The 19,048-nt window shown below is 39.1% G+C and overlaps 1 protein-coding gene across 1 annotated transcript in view; it reads right to left on the bottom strand.

Annotated features, from left to right (window-relative positions):
• The window catches only part of LOC140502777 (uncharacterized), a 70,537-nt gene that overhangs the window by 45,260 nt on the left and 6,229 nt on the right, over positions 1 to 19,048 (bottom strand). The window contains 3 exon segments of the mRNA XM_072606774.1: positions 10,690 to 11,691; positions 15,526 to 15,621; positions 17,269 to 17,395. Coding sequence (XP_072462875.1) covers positions 10,690 to 11,691; positions 15,526 to 15,621; positions 17,269 to 17,395 — 1,225 coding nt within the window.

Below are 19,048 nucleotides of genomic sequence, written 5' to 3'. Positions count from 1 at the left end.
AAGGTTCTGTGTGATCCTGACAATAGTTCCATGATATTTTTATGTTTTCCTTCTGAATGCTTCCACTATTTTCTATTTGACCTGATAATTCTGGAATTTGGCTACAATATTCCTTGACATTATCAATTTGGGATCTCTTTCAGGATGTGATCAATGGATTCTTTCATTTATTATTTGACTCTCTGGTTCTAGGACCTCAGGGCAGTTTTCCCATCCAGATTCTTCTTTTCATCATGGCTTTTCAGGAGACCAATAATTCTTAAATTATCTTCCCTGGATATATTTTCTAGTTCAGTTGTTTTTCCAGTGATGTATTTTACATTTCCTTCTATTTTTTTTAATTGTTCAGATTTTGTTTGAGCGATTCTTGATGTCTCATAGAGTCATTAGCTTCTACTTGCCCAAATCTAATTTTTAATGAATTATTTCCTTCACTTAGCTTTTGTACCTCCTTATCCATTTGGCCAATTTTACTTTTTAAGGTGTTTTCTTCAGTTAATTCTCCCCCCACCCCCATTTTGTCAATTGTATTTTTAAAAGAATTAATCTATTTTTCTTCTACCTCTCCAATTTGACTTTTAAAATCCTTCTTGAGATCTTCCAAGAAGGCTTTTTGGGCTTGAGGTCAGTTCATATTCCCATTTGAGGTTTCAAATGTGGGTATAGTGTCAATGCTGTCCTCTTCTAAATCGTATTTTCTTTTCTCTGTCCTCATAGTAAGAATCTATGCTCCTTGTTTTTCTAAGTTGCTTTTTGCTCATTGTGATAGTCTTTCCCCTTGCTTTTAAAGTGCATCTCTACTTCTGGGGCACAGGGGGCTCTGTTCCATGCTTCTTATGCTGGGGCTAGGGACTTGGTTACTGACTTTGTGTGCTGTGGCCTCTGGTTCTGGCAGCTAAAAGCTATATAATGTTGTAGCTTACCTGATGCTGACTGGTTCATGCTGAGGCCAGGTAAAGTCTTTTTGTATTTCCTCGAGGTTACATTGAAGTTCACAGCGTGAGGTGCAGGGAAGTGGTAGTCTGGCTACTGTAGGTCTCCTCCTCCCTGAGGGCTGCACTAGAACATGGGTAGGCTCAGCTACTGGTGGAAGCATATCCTCCCTGGTGTCTGCCGATTCTCCTGGCTGTGCAAAGACACGCTGGGGGTCCTGGTGCTGGCATTTGCTGGCTCTAATACCCTGGGCTTAAGGATCTCCCACTGGTCTGCTTAGGTGGAGTTTCCTGCTGGTTTGCCTGGATGCCTCCTGTCCTGCACTGGTTCTTTTCAGCCGCAGCAAAAGGGAACTTTCTTGTTAATCCCCTTAGCCTCCAGAGCTAAAAGTCTGCTTCACCCTGTCCTTTTGCTGGCTCCACTGTTCCAGGATTTTTCCTGGTGCAATATTTTCTGGGTTTTGCAAAGTCAGTAAAGGAGAGTGAGAGCAACTTATTGCTTACTCCACCATCTTGATGGATGCAATGGGACTATGGTAGAAGCATGTCCAGTAAGAATGGAGGTTAAATAAGGATGCCTATTTTCATCACTGTTATTCAGTATGGTACTAGAAATATTAACTTTACCACTAACAAGAAAAAGAAATTGAAAGAATTAGAACAGGCAGAAAAAAAAGCTATCACTCTTTGCAGATGACATGATGGTATACTTAAAGAATTCTAGAGAATCAAGTAAAAAACTATTTGAAATAGTAAACAACCTTAGCAAAGTTTCAGGATAGAAAATAAACTGACATAAATCATCCCCATTTATATATATTACTAACAAAGCCAAATAACAGGAGACAGAAAAAGAAATTCCATTTAAAGTTACTATAGACATTATGAAATATTTGTGAATCTACCCGCTAAAAGAAATACAAATATGAACACAATTACAAAAAACTTTTCACACAAATAAAACCAGAACTAAATAATTGAAAAAACATCAGTTGCTCATGGGTAGGCTGAGCTAAAATAATAAACATGATAATTCTACCTAAATTAAGTTACATATTCAGTACCATACCAAACTGCCAAAAATATTTTATAGAGCTAGAAAAAATAATCACAAAATTCATACAGAAGAACAAAATGTCAAGGGAATTAATGAAAGGAAATGCTGGAGAAGGTGACCTAGCCATACCACATCTCAAATTGTATTATAAAGCAGCAATCATCAAAACTATTTGGTACTGACTAAGAAATAGAAGGGCAGATCAGTGGAATACTTTAGGTACACAAGACATGGTAGTCATTGGTTAAAGTAATCTACTGTTTGATAAACCCAAAGACCCCAGCTTCTGGGATAAGAACTCACTTTCTGACAAGAACTGCAGGCAAAACTGGAAAACAGTATGACAGAAACTGGGCACAGGCCAATGTCTGACACTGTGTATGAAAATAAAGTACAAATGGGTACATGATTTAGATATAAAGCCTAATATTATACTCAAATTGGGAGAGCAAGGGATAGTTTATCTGTCAGATATATGGAGAATGGAGGGATTTATGACCAGGCAAGAGATAGAGAACATTATTAAATGCAAAATGGATGACTTTGATTACATAAAATTGAAAAGATTTTGCATAAACCAAACCAATTGCAACCAAGATTAGGAAAGAAGCAGACAACTACTGTTTCTGATAATGGCCTCATTTCTAAAATATATAAAGAACTGAGTCAAATTTATAAGAATACAAGTAATTCCCCAGTAGATAAATGTTCAAAGGATATGAACAAACAGTTTTCAGAGGAAGAAACTGAAGGTATGTATAGTCATATGAAAAAATGTTCTAAATCACTATTGATCGAAGTACCACATAATACTTACAAGATTGACTAATAGGACAAAACAGGAAAATGATAAATGTTGGACAAGATGTTGGAAAATTGGATCACTAATTCATTGCTGGTGGAGTTGTAAACTGATCAAACCATTCTGTAGAGCAATTTGTAAGTATGCCCAAAGAGGTATAAAAATGTGCATACCCTTTGACCCGGCAATATCACTTCTAGGACCGTATCCCAAAGACATCATAAAAATAGGAAAAGGACCCACACGTACAAAAATATTTATAACAGCTCCTTCTGTGGTGGCCAAGAACTGGAAATCAAGGGGATGCCCATCAATTGGAGAATGGCTGAACAAGTTGTGGTGTACAAATATAATGGAATCCTATTGTGTTCTAAGAAGTGATGAACAGGTGGACTTCAGAAAAACCTGGAAAGACTTCTATGAACTGATGCTGAGTGAAGTGAGCAGAACCAGGAGAACATTGTACACAGTAACAGCAACACTGTAACAGTAACAGCCACATTGTAACAGTAACAGCCACATTGTCACAGTAACAGCCACATTGTAACAGTAACAGCCACATTGTCCTGTGACTGACTTTGATAGACTTGGCTCTTCTCAGCAAAGCGAGGACTTAAAATAATTCCAAAGAACTCGTGATGGAAAATGCCATCTGCTTCCAGAAAAAGCAATATGGTGTGCGTATCAGGCAGACTATCTTCTTTCTTTCTTTTGTTTTTCTTTCCATGGTTACTCCCATTTGTTCTAATTGTTCTATACAATATGACTAATAAGAAAATATGTTTACTTAGAATGTATATGTAGAGCCCATGTCAGATTGCATGCCATCTTGGGGAGGGGGAAAAATTTACAACTTATGGAAGTGAATGTTGAAAACTAAAAATAAATAAAGCAACATTTTAAAAAGGGTAAGAGGAAAAGATACAGCAGCAGGGATATGGTAAAAACAGAGGTTAAGAAGGAAAATAGTGAGTAAACATAAGCTAGAGGGAAATTCACAAATAGCAATTAGAACTTCCTCAAATTTCTAAGAAGATGAGTCATTTCCCACTGATAAGGAACAAAAATAGGCAGCTTCCAATTAAGAAATTAAAGCAATTTATAAATATGTTCTAAACCATTATTGATTAGAAAAATGTTGATTACCACCACCTTAAGACATTATTTTATACCTACCAGATTTGCTAAAATTATAGAAGGGGAAAGTGACAAATAATGAAGAAAATATGGAAAAATTAGGACATTAATTCATTGTTGGTGGAATTGTAGAATGATCCAAACATTTTTGAAAGCAATCAGTAATTATGCCTTTTGAGCATGCCAATACTTGGTGTATTTGCAAAAATGATTAGGGAAAAATGAAAAAAGCTTACATATTCTAAAATATTGTAGTATACGATTGTGATGGAATACTACTGTGTCACAAGAAATGATGACCTCCAGACTTTGGAAAAACATGGGAAAATATGCAGGAAATACTGAAAGCAAGAGAACATTGTATAAAATAAAAGAAATCTTGTTTTAAGAATGACTGAACAAATAAGTTATTTTGTCTAATACAAATACCCAAATTATCTATAAAGGACATACAAGGATGCTGTTTGTATCTAGAGAAAGACCTAAGTACACATATACACACATACATATACATGTACACATACATACACCTATTTGTGCCTAATGGTAGCCATTTCTAGGGTGGGGAGAAGGGAAGAAAAGAAAAATATCACATCATAATTTTGTTGTATATTTGAAAGGAATAGCAGCTTATGCCTAGTAGATTTGCAGTTTCATGTAAATCAATTTTTATTGCACTAGGTTGTGAAAATGCATTATTGCATAAAATAAAAAAAATTTTAAAAAGCTGGATTGAAGCTTAATACACCCACATATGTATGTGTACTAAGATCTATTTTAATCATGTTTTAAAAATTATTTAGTATTTAATTATTCACAGTTACATGTAAAAAAATTCTTATATTTGTTTTTAAACTTTGAGTTCCAAATTCTCTCCTTTACTCTCTCCCCACCCTCACACCCCCTATTAAGAAGGAAGGTAATTCCATATAGGTTATACATGTGTATTCATGCAAAACTTATCCATAATAGTTATGTAGTGGGGAAAAAACCTTAAGAAAAATAAGCATGCTTCAACCTGGATTCGGACACCATCTGTTCTTTCTCTGGGGATGGATAGAGATTTTCATCCTACGTCCTTCAGAGTTGTCATGGGTTGTTGTGTTGTATTGCTGAGAAGAGCTAAATCATTCACAGTTGATCATCTCACAATATTATTGTTACTTTGTATCCAGTACATTTCACTTTGTATCAGCCTGCACAAGTCTTTCCAGGTTTTTCTAAGAGCATCATGCTCATCGTTTCCTTTTTCTTTTAAGTTAATTTGTTTATTTTTAGCTTTCCACATTCATTTCCATAAGCTTTAAATTTCCCCCTGCTCTCTTCCCTCCTCCCTCCCCAAGACAGCATGCAATCTGGGACAGGCTTTTCATATACATTCCTATCAAACATTACTATTTTCACATTAGTCATGTTGTACAGAAGAATTATAATGAATGGGAGAAACCATGACAAAGAAAACAAAAGAAACAAAAAATAAGTCTGCTTTACTCTGCATTCAGACTGCATAGTTCTTTCTCTGGATGTGGATCATGAGGACTTCGGAATTGTTTTAGATTCTCATATTGCTGAGAAGGACTGAGTCTATCAAAATCAGTCCTCACACACTGTGGCTGTTACTGTGTACAGTGTTCTCCTGGTTCTGCTCACTTCACTCAGCATCAGTTCATAGAAGTCTTTCCAGGTTTTTCTGAAGTTCACCTGTTCATCATTTCTTAGAAGACAATAGGATTCCATTACATTCATACACCACAACTTGTGCAGCCATTCCCCAATTGATGGGCATCCACTTAATTTCTAATTCTTTACCCCTAGAGAGGGGCGGCTATAAATATTTTTGTATATTTGCATATTTTTTGTCCTTTTCTTTTTTATCTGTTTTGTGATACTGACCTAGTGGAGTTATTGCTAAAAGAGTATGCATAGTTTAATAACCCTTTGGACATAATTTCAAATTACTGTATGGAATGGTTTAATCAATTCAGAACTCTGACAATAGTACATTAATATCACATTTTCCTCACAGCCCCTGCAACATTTCTCATTTTCCTTTTCTGTCCTATTAGCCAATTGAATAGGTATGAGGCAGTATCTCAGAATTGTTTTAATTTGCATTTCTTCAATCAGTAATGAGTTACAATGATTTTTCCATATGGTTATAGTTTTAATTATTTCATATAAAAAGATATTCTATCTTTTGATCATTTATCAGTTGCAGGATGGCAGTTATTTTTATAAATTCAACATGGTTCTCTATGTCAGAGAAATGAACCTATTTTCAGAAACTTGCTTCAATTTATTTCATAGTAACTCCTGCTAACTCTATTTCCTTCCATCCTATTCCATTCCATCCCATCTCCCGTTTATTATATTCTCTCTTTTCACCCTGTCCCTCCTCAAAAGTGTTTGCTTCTGATTACCCTCTCCCAGAATCTGCTCTCCCTTCTATCAACCCCCCCCCCCCCCACTTATTCCCTTCCTCTTTACTTTTCTGTAGGGGCAACTAGGTGGTGCAGTAGATAGAGCACCAGTGCAGGAGTCAAGAGGACCTAAGTTCAAATCTCACCTCAGACACTTGACACTCACTAGCTGTGTGACCTTGGTCAAGTCACTTAACCCCAATTGCCTCATCCTGGGTCATCTCCAGTCATCCTGATGAATATCTGGTCACTGAATTTGGATGGCTCTGGAGAAGTGAGGCTGGTGATCTGCATAGCCCTCCCTCACTCAAAACAAAGTCAAGTGCAAGTCATGTCATCATTTCTCTGATGGCATGGTCTTCTTCAGCAATGAAGGATGCACACACACACACTTTTCTGTAGGGTACCATAGTTTTCTATGCATAGTTATGTACATGTTATTCCCCTCTTTAAGCCGTTATAGTAAGATCATGGTAACTGGCTCATCACTTCCTGGAAACCAGAGGGAGAAGAAATGGAAGAAGAGTCAGAGCTGATATTCTTAGACTCAAAGATCATTGCAGATGGAGACCGCATCCATTGAAGGAAAGCTATGGCAAATCTGAACAGCACCTTAAAAACAGGGACATCACCTTGCCAACAAAACTCCATAAATTGAAAACTATGGGTCTTCCAGTAATTTGGCTGTCAGAGTTTCAGTACAAGGAAAGCTGAGTGCCACAGAATCAACAAATTAAAGTGTGGTGCTGGAGAAGACTTTTGAGAGTCCTTTGGACAGCAGAAAGGTCACGTCAGGCAATACTGAAAGAAATTAACTCAGTCTGTTCACTGAAGGGTCAAAAACTCAAGCTGAAATACTTTGGCCACATAAAGGGAAGAGGGGATTCATTAGGAAAGACCCTGATGTTGGGAAAGATAGAAGGAAAAAGGAGAAAAGCAGAGGATGAGATGGATAGTGACATGGAAAAATTTGAACATGAACTTGGACAGACTTTGAGAGATAGTGGAGGATAGATGGGCCTAGCCTGCCATGGTCCATGGGGTCACTAAGAGTTGAACATAACTGAATGGCTCAACAACAATAAATGTTCTATCAACCTGAAGGCTCCTGTAGGGTGAGACTGAGGGCAGCTCCTGGATGCCGTAGTGCACAGAGCACTGGGCTTGGAATCAGAAAGACTCAGCTTTATGAGTTCATATCCATCCAAGAATACTACGTATGTGAACCTGGCCAAGTCACCTAATCCTGTTTGCCTCATCAGTAAAATGAACTGGAGAAGGAAATGACAAACTACTCCAACATCTTTGCCAAGAACCATCTCCCCCCAAAATGGGGTCACAAAGAGTCTGATAAGAGTGAAATGACAGAACAATGAATCAGCTAGGACTGTCAGGATGGCCTCAAGATAATCATATCTAATTTGATGACCATGGTTTCCATGAAAAGATTCTATAAGATAAAGCTTTCCTTCAGGAGAGATTGTATTGGTGGTCTCTAGACCACAAGAATTAATTGTCACAAGGAAAATCATGTCAATGAAGCTCTGAGCACTAGCAGTTTATTTGTTAACATGAATTTACTGAAACAGAGGGCCAATGGCTTCCCCACGGAGCTCCAAGTCCTGGAGGAGGAGAGGTAGGTTTAGGTTTGTCCATCACCAGGTTTTCTGAACTTGCCTTTACCTTTTGAAAAGGTGTCTGGGGTGCATTTTGGCACTGGATTCTAACGATATTTCAGGAACAAACGAACAACAGATGACACACTTTTCCCAAAAGCTGTCCTTTGTCATTATTTTATTTACTCATGTGTTGGCACACTTTTTTGTATGTTCATTTATGAATGATTTCTTTCAGTAAAAAATACACATTCAAGAAAAAACAGAACAAAGAACACAAGTTGTTGGGTGGGGAAAACAATATGGATGGTTACGGGACTGACAGCATTATGGGAGCAGAGACAATGTGATTGGTGGAAAGTCTGAAATGTGGGCTGGGAATAGCCCCTCTTTCATTTTGAAAAGGTTGACATTTTTCACCTGGATCTTGCAGAAATAACTAATTACAGATAACAAATTTCTTCGAATTGTACAAAAACACCCAGAGACAATATTTCAAGGAATGGCATCATCCTGGCTGGTAGAGATAACAACAGATGGCCTACAACTGCATCAGGAAGCTTAAAGGTAAAGAAGATCCCAAGTTTCCTTAACACAAAGTGATTTGCAGCTGGTGCTGAGATAATAATTCCTTTTGAAATAAAGTATCTTAATACAACACTACACTTTTAAACTTGGCTTAGAACTTTTCTTCAATTAAAAGCAACTGATAGCAAAATTGAGCTTTTGCATTTAACTGAGAGAGGAACATCGAACTTTTGAACTCATGAACTTCTTTGCTTACAGATTATTGTGGTTGGTTCTTTGTGTGCAAGTGAGTTGGATTTAAGTGAGCCAGAGCTGTGTAAAGTTATCTGCCTCACTCTCTCCTCCAGAGTTATTAGAGTCCAGTGACAAGACATAGGTCAAGACAAGTCATGATATCCCTCCATTTCAAACTAATCCATAAACTTATCCACAACTGACAGATACTAGGGTGCCAAAATCTTGGTTCCACTATTGTTAGCTAAAACAGATCACACAATTAGAAGATTTTACGAAGTAATTTATACTCCAGCTTTGTAGCACTTTTGCCAGCTACCTTCAGAAAAATAAATATAGACAAAGAAGATATCTGTTTCTTTCTATCTTTGATAAAGTGGAGTTAATCAACAAGTGACACTGACAAGTTGAAATACATCCAAAGAAGGACAAAGAAAATGAATGTGATGAATTAGAGACCATACCAAATGAGTTGAAGGAATGAGCCAGCTTATCAGGAAGAAGAGAAAACTTGGTGGACAACAGGAAATACTTTCCAAGTACCTGAAAGTCTATCATGTCTGAAATAAATCCCACTTGTTCTGCTTGACCCCAGAGGGAAGACCCAGGACCAGTGAGAGTTAGCTGCAAGAGGCAGATTTCAGTTGGATGTGATGAACACTGTCCTAATAACGGGTGGCCTCTCTACATGTTCTTGAAGCAGAAATATTTTCCAAGAGATGACTCTGCAGGTATGAGTATGGCCCAGGTGGCCTCTGAAGGCTCTTCTAGCTCAAGATTCTCTGATAAATTCAGTGACAATGGAACAAGAAGTGGCCTTGGGTCCTCATTAGCATCCAAATGAATTTCATTAGAAACCTTTCTTCCTATCAGTGTTTGCCTTTTCTGGAAAAGCAAGACCTGTCTGATTTGCCTTCATGAGAGAATACAGATGTCCCACAATTCCTGATTTGCTCCCTCATGTCCAACCTGTTGGTCTCTGCACTGGAAACCATTACTCTGATGGTGGTGCTGTCCTCAGGACCTGAGCCTTTCACTGATCTGTAGAGAGCCTCTGACAAGCAGCCTTGAGGCCTCTGACATGGAACTGAGTTCTTTTTCCCTTTCCCTTCCAGGCTGGCAGAGCAGGAGCAACCATGGGAAGCTTTGTAGATAGAGACTGCAAGGCCTCTTGCCTGCTGAGAAGGGGCTGCTTTGTTCACACAGTGGTTCTGCTCTGCCTCAAGTGCATCAGGGGAATCCCTGCCTCATCACCAAGATTGGTTGGTCATGAAAATCAGGAGGCAGAAATGATTTCAAGCTAATGAGAAGTTTCTTGACTGTCACATGCAGTGGCCTCAGTGTAGGCTGAATACATGCATGGAGGTGGCCTCTGGGGGAACACAACATTCCCCTTAAAATGCCCAAATTTTTACATCATTGATCAGACAAATCTGATGTCTTCACTTCACCAAAGATTGTTCCCCAGTTGACATAATGTCGACACAAGGTCTTTTCCTTATTCTGAAGACATGCTATTTCTGAGAACATCCACATGTATTCTCTCACATAGTTCTGTAGATTATCAGCCTATTGCCTCCTGCTCTGGTTTTGCAACCTGGAAGGTTGCCATGGATTATTTTCCTTATCTCACCTTTCTGATAAAGTCAGACACAAAATATAACCTTCACAGTGATCTCCACATTCTAGGGCAAGGCATGTACATACTGAGCACACTTACAAGGTTTCTTTTCATTGTAAATCCTCTGCTGAGAGGATAAGAGATGCTCTCTGGCTAAAAGCCTTCCCACATTGATTCCATAGATGGCTTGTACCCAGAGTGAATTTTCTGCTAATAAGGTCTGTACTCCATGTCAATGCCTTTCCTTACTCAGGTCAGTTACAAGATTCCTATATCTCCCACGAATTCTCTGATGATAAACAAAGACTGATTTTATCCAGAAGGCTTTATAACCATGATTACATTCTTAAGGTTTCTCTCCAGTGTGTATTCTCTGATGTTGGGTAAGACTGTTCCTCTGTGTAAAAGCCTTTCCACACTGGGTACATTCATAAGGTTTCTCTCCAGTGTGAATTCTCTGATGTAGAATAAGACTGGCACACCATTTAAAACCCTTTCCACATTGATTACATTCATAAGGTTTCTCTCCAGTGTGGACTGTCTGATGTACAGCAAGACCTCTCTTTTCCCTGAAAGCCTCTCCACATTGATTACACTCATACGGTTTCTCTCCAGTGTGGATCCTGTGATGTTCAGCAATAGACCTCCTACATCTGAAAGTCTTTCCACATTGACTGCATGCATAAGGTTTCTCTCCAGTGTGGATTCTCTGATGTTCAACAAGACTGTCTTTCTGTATATAAGTCTTTCCACACTGATTACATTCATAGAGTTTCTCTCCCGTGTGGATTCTCTGATGTGCAATAAGAGATGACTTCTCTCTAAAAGCCTTTTCACATTGATTACATTGGTAAGGTTTCTCTCCAGTGTGTGCTCTCTGATGTATAATAAGCCAAGCCTTCTGTATAAAAGCCTTTCCACACTGATGACATTCATACAGTTTCTCTCCAGTATGTATTTTCTGATGTGCAATAAGACATCTCTTCTCTCTAAAAGCCTTTCCACACTGATTACATTCATAAGGTTTCTCTCCAGTATGGATTCTTTCATGTTTAACAATGCTTTCCTTCCATGTAAAAGTCTTTCCACATTGATAACATTTATAAGGTTTCTCTGCAGTGTGGATTCTCTGATGTGCAACAAGATATTTCCTGTCTGTAAACACCTTTCCATGTTGTTTACAGTCATAATATTTCTCTGTAGTGTGGATTTTCTCAAGTGTTTTGCAGACTTCTCTCCAACTGAAGTAAGAGGCACCATCACTCATCAATATTTCCTTGTCAGTTTTTTCCATAGAAAGGCTTAGACCTTCAGTAATTTCCTTCATTTCAACTCTGACCTCTCCTTATGAGAGAAAAAAACCAACAATAAAACAAATAATCAGTATACATACACACATATATTTATATTTATATCCCCTTTGCTCCCTAGGCAGGATAAAAATTCAGTTACTTTCTATTTCCCCAGGCAAGAGAAACATTTTAAAAGTGCAGAAACAATCCCTCTAAAATGCCCTTAGCTCGCATCCCAAGGATGATTTCATTTCCAAAGAGCTTCATGCATGAATTTACATTGAATCATCACAACAAACCTGTGACACAGGTAGGGCCATCATTCTTTCCACATTCACAACTCAGACCATGAGCTCAGAATGGCTGAGTGACTTGACGGAATTCCCAGCCTCTGAGACTAGATTCTAAACCATGTGAGTGGGCCTGCTCTGTCCAGAGCACTCTACAAACTATCTCCACTTTCAATCCTTTCCTCATAGCTGCAATGCCATTTCGTTCACATATACTATATAATCAATGTGCTTTCCCTGGGAATCACTTTCAATCTTAGGTTGTCTGTTGCATTATCTCAGGTTACATGTAGAATGCCAACACTTTTTTTATCTATGGCATAAGGAATTGTGTTCTGATCCATTAATTTGAGATAGCCATTACTTATGTCTTTTTAAAAAATATCTTTAAATACCTCTGCTCACTAAAATACAGTTAGAAGCCTTTTATGAAACCCAATTTTAAAAATGTATGGATTGCCCATGTCTGAAAATATGTGTCTGATACAGGAATTTTAGTTTACCACTATTCTATACAGAAATGGCCAGCATACTTCACTATTGGTCTTCTTACACCTTTTCCCTTTCAAGATTCACAAACTTCTTGAAGGACTGGGAAAACAGTCCAAGGGATTTGAGCTAAAAATTTGTCAGTGGCACCTGAAGTGGTAAATAATTGTCCAATTGGATTATAAAGGTATTTGGCTCCTGGGACAAAAATGCATGTGCACGTTTCAATCTTAACTGCTGTCTTTTTGCAGTGATTCCAAACTATCATGATCAGGAACGCACTGGTTTAGGGGATTTTGAAGTGAGTACCTCAAACTGTGACTGTTTCTGACCGAGCGCAACATATTCTTTCACTTTCTCAACTTGACATCAAATTGTTTCCAAACTTCCAAGAATGTTAGACATTCATGTGCAAATGGTCACAGGCATGCAAAGATCCTTGGTATCTGTCTATCACTTGACTGGAGTCTAACTGTCAATCTTGGTCTACCTTGTAATCACATCTCATTAAACCTGAAATCACCTGATCAAGATCTTACTTGGGTTTATGTTCTTGCAGCAGTGAGAGCAGGCTATTGGAAAACCATCATCACCAGGCATGCATACGTATCAGTAAGAACCCTAATGTACACAGGTGGGCCTGCTATCACAGGTTCTTAGATCTGCATTCACAAAAGGAAGGGCAACTTTTGGGGGGTTAGCAATCACTTTAATCAAGCACATCTATCATTCCTCTAACCAAGCACACATATCATTCACTTACTTCGGGGGAGTCAGCACCCCAAACTTCAAAGAAAATACAGAGAAATTAAAAGATCAACAGACATGGCTTTCTCTGCCTGACCATAATTCAACAGACAGGTACTGCTGTCTGACCATAGTTACCAGACAGGAAGCAGGACATCTGGGTTCTCAAAGCCAGGGGGCTCCTTAGGGGCCTCCCAGAGTCCTCATCTGGCTGAACATTCTTACAAAACTAAGCTCCAAAGTAAAATCTCATCCTTTTTAGAGCCAGAGGGCATCACATCCCTTAAGAACCAAAGCATGGACCTCCTTACAAATCCTCCCTAGTCACATTCCAACAGAGGCATTACATTTCTTGATTATACAAAAAAACAAACAAACCAGCAAAAGATCCTATTTTACTTGCCATTACAACACAGTAGAGCCCATCATGAAACCATCATGGAACAATACAACCTTGCTACAAAAACAGATCTTCTTCTACTTGCTAAAGAAAAGCCCCTCACATGTGCAAATCATACCCTCTTATCTGCCTCTCTGTATTTCTCCTCTAGGATCTTTTTTTTTCCACCAATTTTCACAATGTCCCACACTGATGACTCTTTCTCTATTACCACAAATAAAATGATTTCTCTCTAGTACTTAAAATGCTCTCCCTTGGTCCAAGCATCCCCATGAGACAGTGCTCAATAGCTTTCTCCATTTTATGGCTAAACACTTGGAGATGGCCATGTCTATTTGGTATCTCCAATTCCTTTCCAGGCTTTTTTTTTTTTGAAACTCTCTATTTTTTCTTTTTTTCCTACCCTGTCCAAGACAAGCCAAGACTGACAGACCTAGGTACACTTATGTAAAATTATTCTAGACGTATCTCTCTTTATCAGCTCTTTCCCTCTATGTGGATAACTCCTTTCTTCATTTCTCTTTAGAGTTCATTTGGGTATTTATAAGAATAAAAAAAAAAAAGAGAAACTCAATGCACACTACCTCCCAAACTCACTGTTCAAGTGAAACACATCTCTCAAAAATGACCAACAATCTCAAAATTGCTAAAATTCAATGGCCATTTCTTAATCCTAATTCTTGACTTCTCTGCACACTCTGACCCTGTCAGTCTCCCCCTTTTTTGATACTATCCTCCCTAGATTTTAGTGACATTTCCCTTTCTAGGTTCTACTTCTACCATATTCAAAAGGAAACTCATTCCCTTTCCTCCAACCCTCCCATATTCTTCCATTCCTAATGCTATCCAAGGCATCCTTCCAAGAGTCCAGGGTCAGAAATGAAAAGTCATACACTCCTCATCAACTCTCATACATTCACACTCCTGAACACCATGTTCAATCAGTTGCAAAGTCCTGTTAATTCCACCTTGGTAACATCATTCCATAGACCCCTTTTATCTCAATAGTGTCACTTTCTTGGTTCAGACTCCGCTCATCCCACATCTGACACAATGTAAAAGCCTGCTGGTTGGTCCAGCTGCCTCAATTCTCCCCCAAGTCTAGTCAATCCTCCATCCAGTTACCAAGTTTATCTTCCTTAAGCTTTGACCTGATCATATCCCTTTGTACTCAACAGCCTCCCATGGCTCCCCAGCAAAAGAATGAAATCTAAAACCTTCTCTAGTCTGTGAAAGCCCTTCATCATTCTTCTAGCCTTATTTCTCCCTTCCACCCTTTCCCCCATATGTTATAATCCATTGCTTTAGGCTTCCTTTTTGCCCCACCTCCAAATTTTGTGGGTTTTTGTCACCATCTCTGTGGCCTAGAATGTTCTCCCTGGCTTCCCTGAATCCCCAGCTAGAACCCACCTCCCACCATAAGCCTTTCCCAGTCCTCCTGAAATTTAGGGCCTTCCTTCTCTGGACCAGTTCCAATTGATCCTGTCCATAGTAGGTTTCTATATAGTTGCTGGCAAGCTCTCTGCCCCCCAGACTGTGAGCTCCATGGGAGCAGAGGACATCCCTTACATTGATCTATGTACTCAGGATTTTGCACAGGGTCTGGAACAGAGGAGGCACTTAGAAGTTTGTTGACTTGGAGAAAGTCTAGGAAAGAGCTCATATAGGTTGCGCTAACCCTTTTTTCACTTTCATGCTCCAAAATTCTAAATAATGACTTCTTTAAGGATAGATTGATCACTGCAAGGGAACTGAAAGGCCATGGAGTCCAAATCCCTCTCATTACAGATGGAGAAACTGAGACTTAATGGTTCAGTGATTGACCCACGAAGCCACTGCTGAGAAATATTTGAAAAAGAATTCCTAGTCAGGTCTTCCAGTCCCCACACTGAGGACCTCCCTAACTACAACACATGGCAGCCTCTCTTAATCACAGCTCTCATGATTTCACCTCACTCACCTGGACAGCAGCTCCCCAGACCTTCTTGCTCCAGCATCCATGGTGCTTCCCTTTGCTCAAAATAAGAGATCACGTCTTCTCTGGGAACTGGTAGCCCTGGGCATGGGGAGTCAGTCAGGGATGAGCATGAAGAGAAACCTGGCATTCAGTTATCTTTAGAGAAAGGAATTCAGACCCAGAGCTACCGCATTCTGAGATTCACACAACTATGTTCACACACATAAGACTGCACTCACCCATTAGTGCTTGTGATGCTAGGCACCCAAAACAGGATGTGGCACATCATCCTGTTGTACAACCCATTCTGAGAAAGAGCCAGACCTCTGCCCCTCATCCTGTCAAGTCCCATTCTAGTAGAAACTCCTCATTCCAAAAACGGAATTTTAATTAAATTGCTTAAGGTATATGTAATTAATACTTGTATTAAATATACAAATTTAATAATACATATAAATGTATACAAAATATAAAATAAACAATGATAATAATAGTAAAATAAAATATATAAATTATGTAATAATCATTAATAAAACAATTAAATTAAAATTAAATTCCAAAAAGGGTTATTGTGCAAGACTACCCTGAAGCCCCCAAAACAGCAGCATTGTCCAGCCACCTTTCACACTGTCTCCCCACTTTTCTTCACTCCCTAAAACCTACGGACGCCTTGTCTACTGCTCATTTGGGGCATCTTTGCCTCTTCATGTGAGAGTCTCCTGTTGGCAAACTCAATAAACCCTAGTTGGTCCAAATTCTATTTCTTGGACAGTCTGTTAATCCTGGGAAAGCGAGGGACATGTAAGCAAGGACCCCAAGGTGATTCCCAGGACTCTAGAAAGACAGTCTCATGGCATTTCTTTTCTGAGTTTTGGGGAAAAGTGGGGGAGAAGATCATGGAACCAGGAGGGAATCAGTAAATTTGGTCTTGGTGAACCTTCGTCATAGAAGGGTGGACTCATAGCACACTTTCCATTCTCTAGAAATGAAAGGCAGCTCATAGTGCAGTGGAGAGTGCCCTGGGCCTAGAGTGACACGTGCCAGAGTCTAAAGCCAACTCTGACAGTTACCAGCTGTGTGCCACAGGACTAGTCTCTTAACCTCCATTTGCCTCAGTTTCCTCAATTGTCAAATGGGGAGAATAATATCCCCTAACACAGAAGGCTGTTGTGAGGATGAAGTGACATAATATTGTAAAGAAAGCCCTGGGTCCAGCACCTGGTATACAGTAGGTAAAAATAAATGCTTTCACCCTTCCTTTCTCACCATCTCTGTTGGAATTTGAGGGTAATAGGAAGGAGGATTCAGGACAAAGTTGCTAAAGGGGGGACAATTAGTAGTCATAATTGATGCCTGTTTAAAAGGAGAATATTCCAGATCCTAGACCCATCCCAGAGAGGACAGGCTTGTAAGGAGAAGCCACCTGAGCAGCTTTCAGAGACTTGGCAGACACAATTCCTGTCCAGGTGGAGGTCAGACCGAATGACCCTGAGGCTGGTTCCGTGTCTCAGATCCTTCCACACTAATTTGAAGCTGCCTAGAGGTGAGAAGCCTCAGGAGCAACAAGGAAATCCTCAGGCTCCTGTCCCACAAAGCAAAGACTTTCTAGAGGAAACACCAAGCAGCAGGACAGGAGACCAACACTGTTCTCTCTAATAAGTGATAAATGCTCTAAACCCTGCACACCAGAGGATGAAGACATCCCTTTGATGGCAGACTCAGCATTACCAGAGGAAATGTCCTTACTCAGGGAGAGCAGGTTCCAGGCATTCTCCAGCATGACCTCCTTGTATATCTCCTTCTGAGCATGGTCCAACAGGCCCCACTCCTCCTGGGAGAAGTCCACAGCCACATCCTTGAACATCACCAATCCCTAAATCATTAAAAGTCACAGAATGGAGAGCTGAAGGAAACTGCAGATTTTAATAATCCAACATTCGTTAACTTACAGAACAAAAACTGAAGCACAGAGAAAGAATTTTCCCAAAGGTCATGCCCTTTATGAGAATCAGAGTTAACTCCTAAAACCACAGTCTTTGAGAGCCTAAGTGAATTTTGAGAAAAACATTTTCTATGATCAGTGATAGGTGGATCTTTCAGGGAGATTGACAGAGAGTGATGGAAAACATTTCCTTCATCAGAACTGATATAAGTGAGATATTCCTTTTTAAAATATTCTTTTTATTATCTCTTACATGCATATCCATCTTAAACTCCAGAATTCATTAATTTCCTTTCATAATGAATGGAGTTACAGGAAGACTTACTTAAATCCAAAAGACGCAGAGACCAAAGCAGACAAACCATGGATCAGAGAAAGGGGAAGGCGCAAACCAAATTTATACGTTACATGTTATATGTATATACTTATGTTTATATCCACATATGCATATGTATGTATGAGAATACTTTATATAACAAATAGATCTTATATGTACAAAATGATTGCTTGTTATCTCCTATATGAGAATGTGAGCTCCTTAGGATCAGGAACACAATTTTATCTTTTTTACAAAAATATGTTATTTAAAATTGAAGGAGGAAATAAGCATTTCCATAAAAGAACAATGAAAAGAATGGATTGCAGAGAAAACTGCAAATCTCCCATGCACAGCTGGGTATTTCATGAAATGTACAACGGTTACCATAGAAATTTCTTTTCTTTCTCCCCCCACCCCAACCCTAGAGATGGCTACCATGTATATGTGTATGTGCATATATATGTTTGTATGTATATGTATACAAACATATAGACGTGTAAAATTATTCCATCCATACTACCATTTGTCAGTTCTTTCTTTTGATGCCCATAGTATCATTCTTTACATGCCCTTTATTTTTAATTTGTGTCTTTAGAATTGTCAAAATGGCTTATTTGTTCAAATTCTTCAGACCACAGTATTGCTGTTACTGTACGAGTGTCCTCATTTTTCTGTTCACTTTGCTCTTAATCATTTCGTGCAAATCTTTCCAGGTTTTTCTAACATCACTGAGCTCATCCTTTCTTAGAGCACAGTAGCATTCCATCACAACCACACACCACAACCTGTTCAGCCTTTCCCTGAAAGGTCCAGTTCTTTGTCACGACAAAGCCGGTTGCTGTCAACATCTCAATTACATTCCACATGATAATTACTATCTGTGACTTTCTTTCCAACTTATTTTACTCATGACTTTCCCTTTTACCCTCTCTTTTTACCTTACTGCTTTTACTTTATGATCTCCACCCCACATTCCAAGAGTCCCCTATTTCCTTCCCCTTAATTTCAATCCACAAGGCCTCCAAAAGTCCCCCCATTCTCTCCTCAACCTTCCTAAATCCCTGTGTTCCTATGCCCCTGAAAACTCCCTCCTCCCCAATTCTGTTTCCCAATTATCTCACCTCTCTAGATGTTCAGAAGACTTCTACACCTTTTCACATGTACATGTTTGTTTTTCAACCCAGATGAGAGTAAAGTTCCAATATTACCAGCCTTCCACTCTTATTTGCTTACTCTCTGAGTTCTTTGCACACTTCCTTTTTCCA

This window comes from Notamacropus eugenii, chromosome 4, assembly GCF_028372415.1.
Source record: "Notamacropus eugenii isolate mMacEug1 chromosome 4, mMacEug1.pri_v2, whole genome shotgun sequence".
NCBI classification, from domain to species: domain Eukaryota; kingdom Metazoa; phylum Chordata; class Mammalia; order Diprotodontia; family Macropodidae; genus Notamacropus; species Notamacropus eugenii.
The sequence above is the reverse complement of the archived record's forward strand: the minus strand, read 5'-3'. Positions and strand labels throughout refer to the sequence as shown.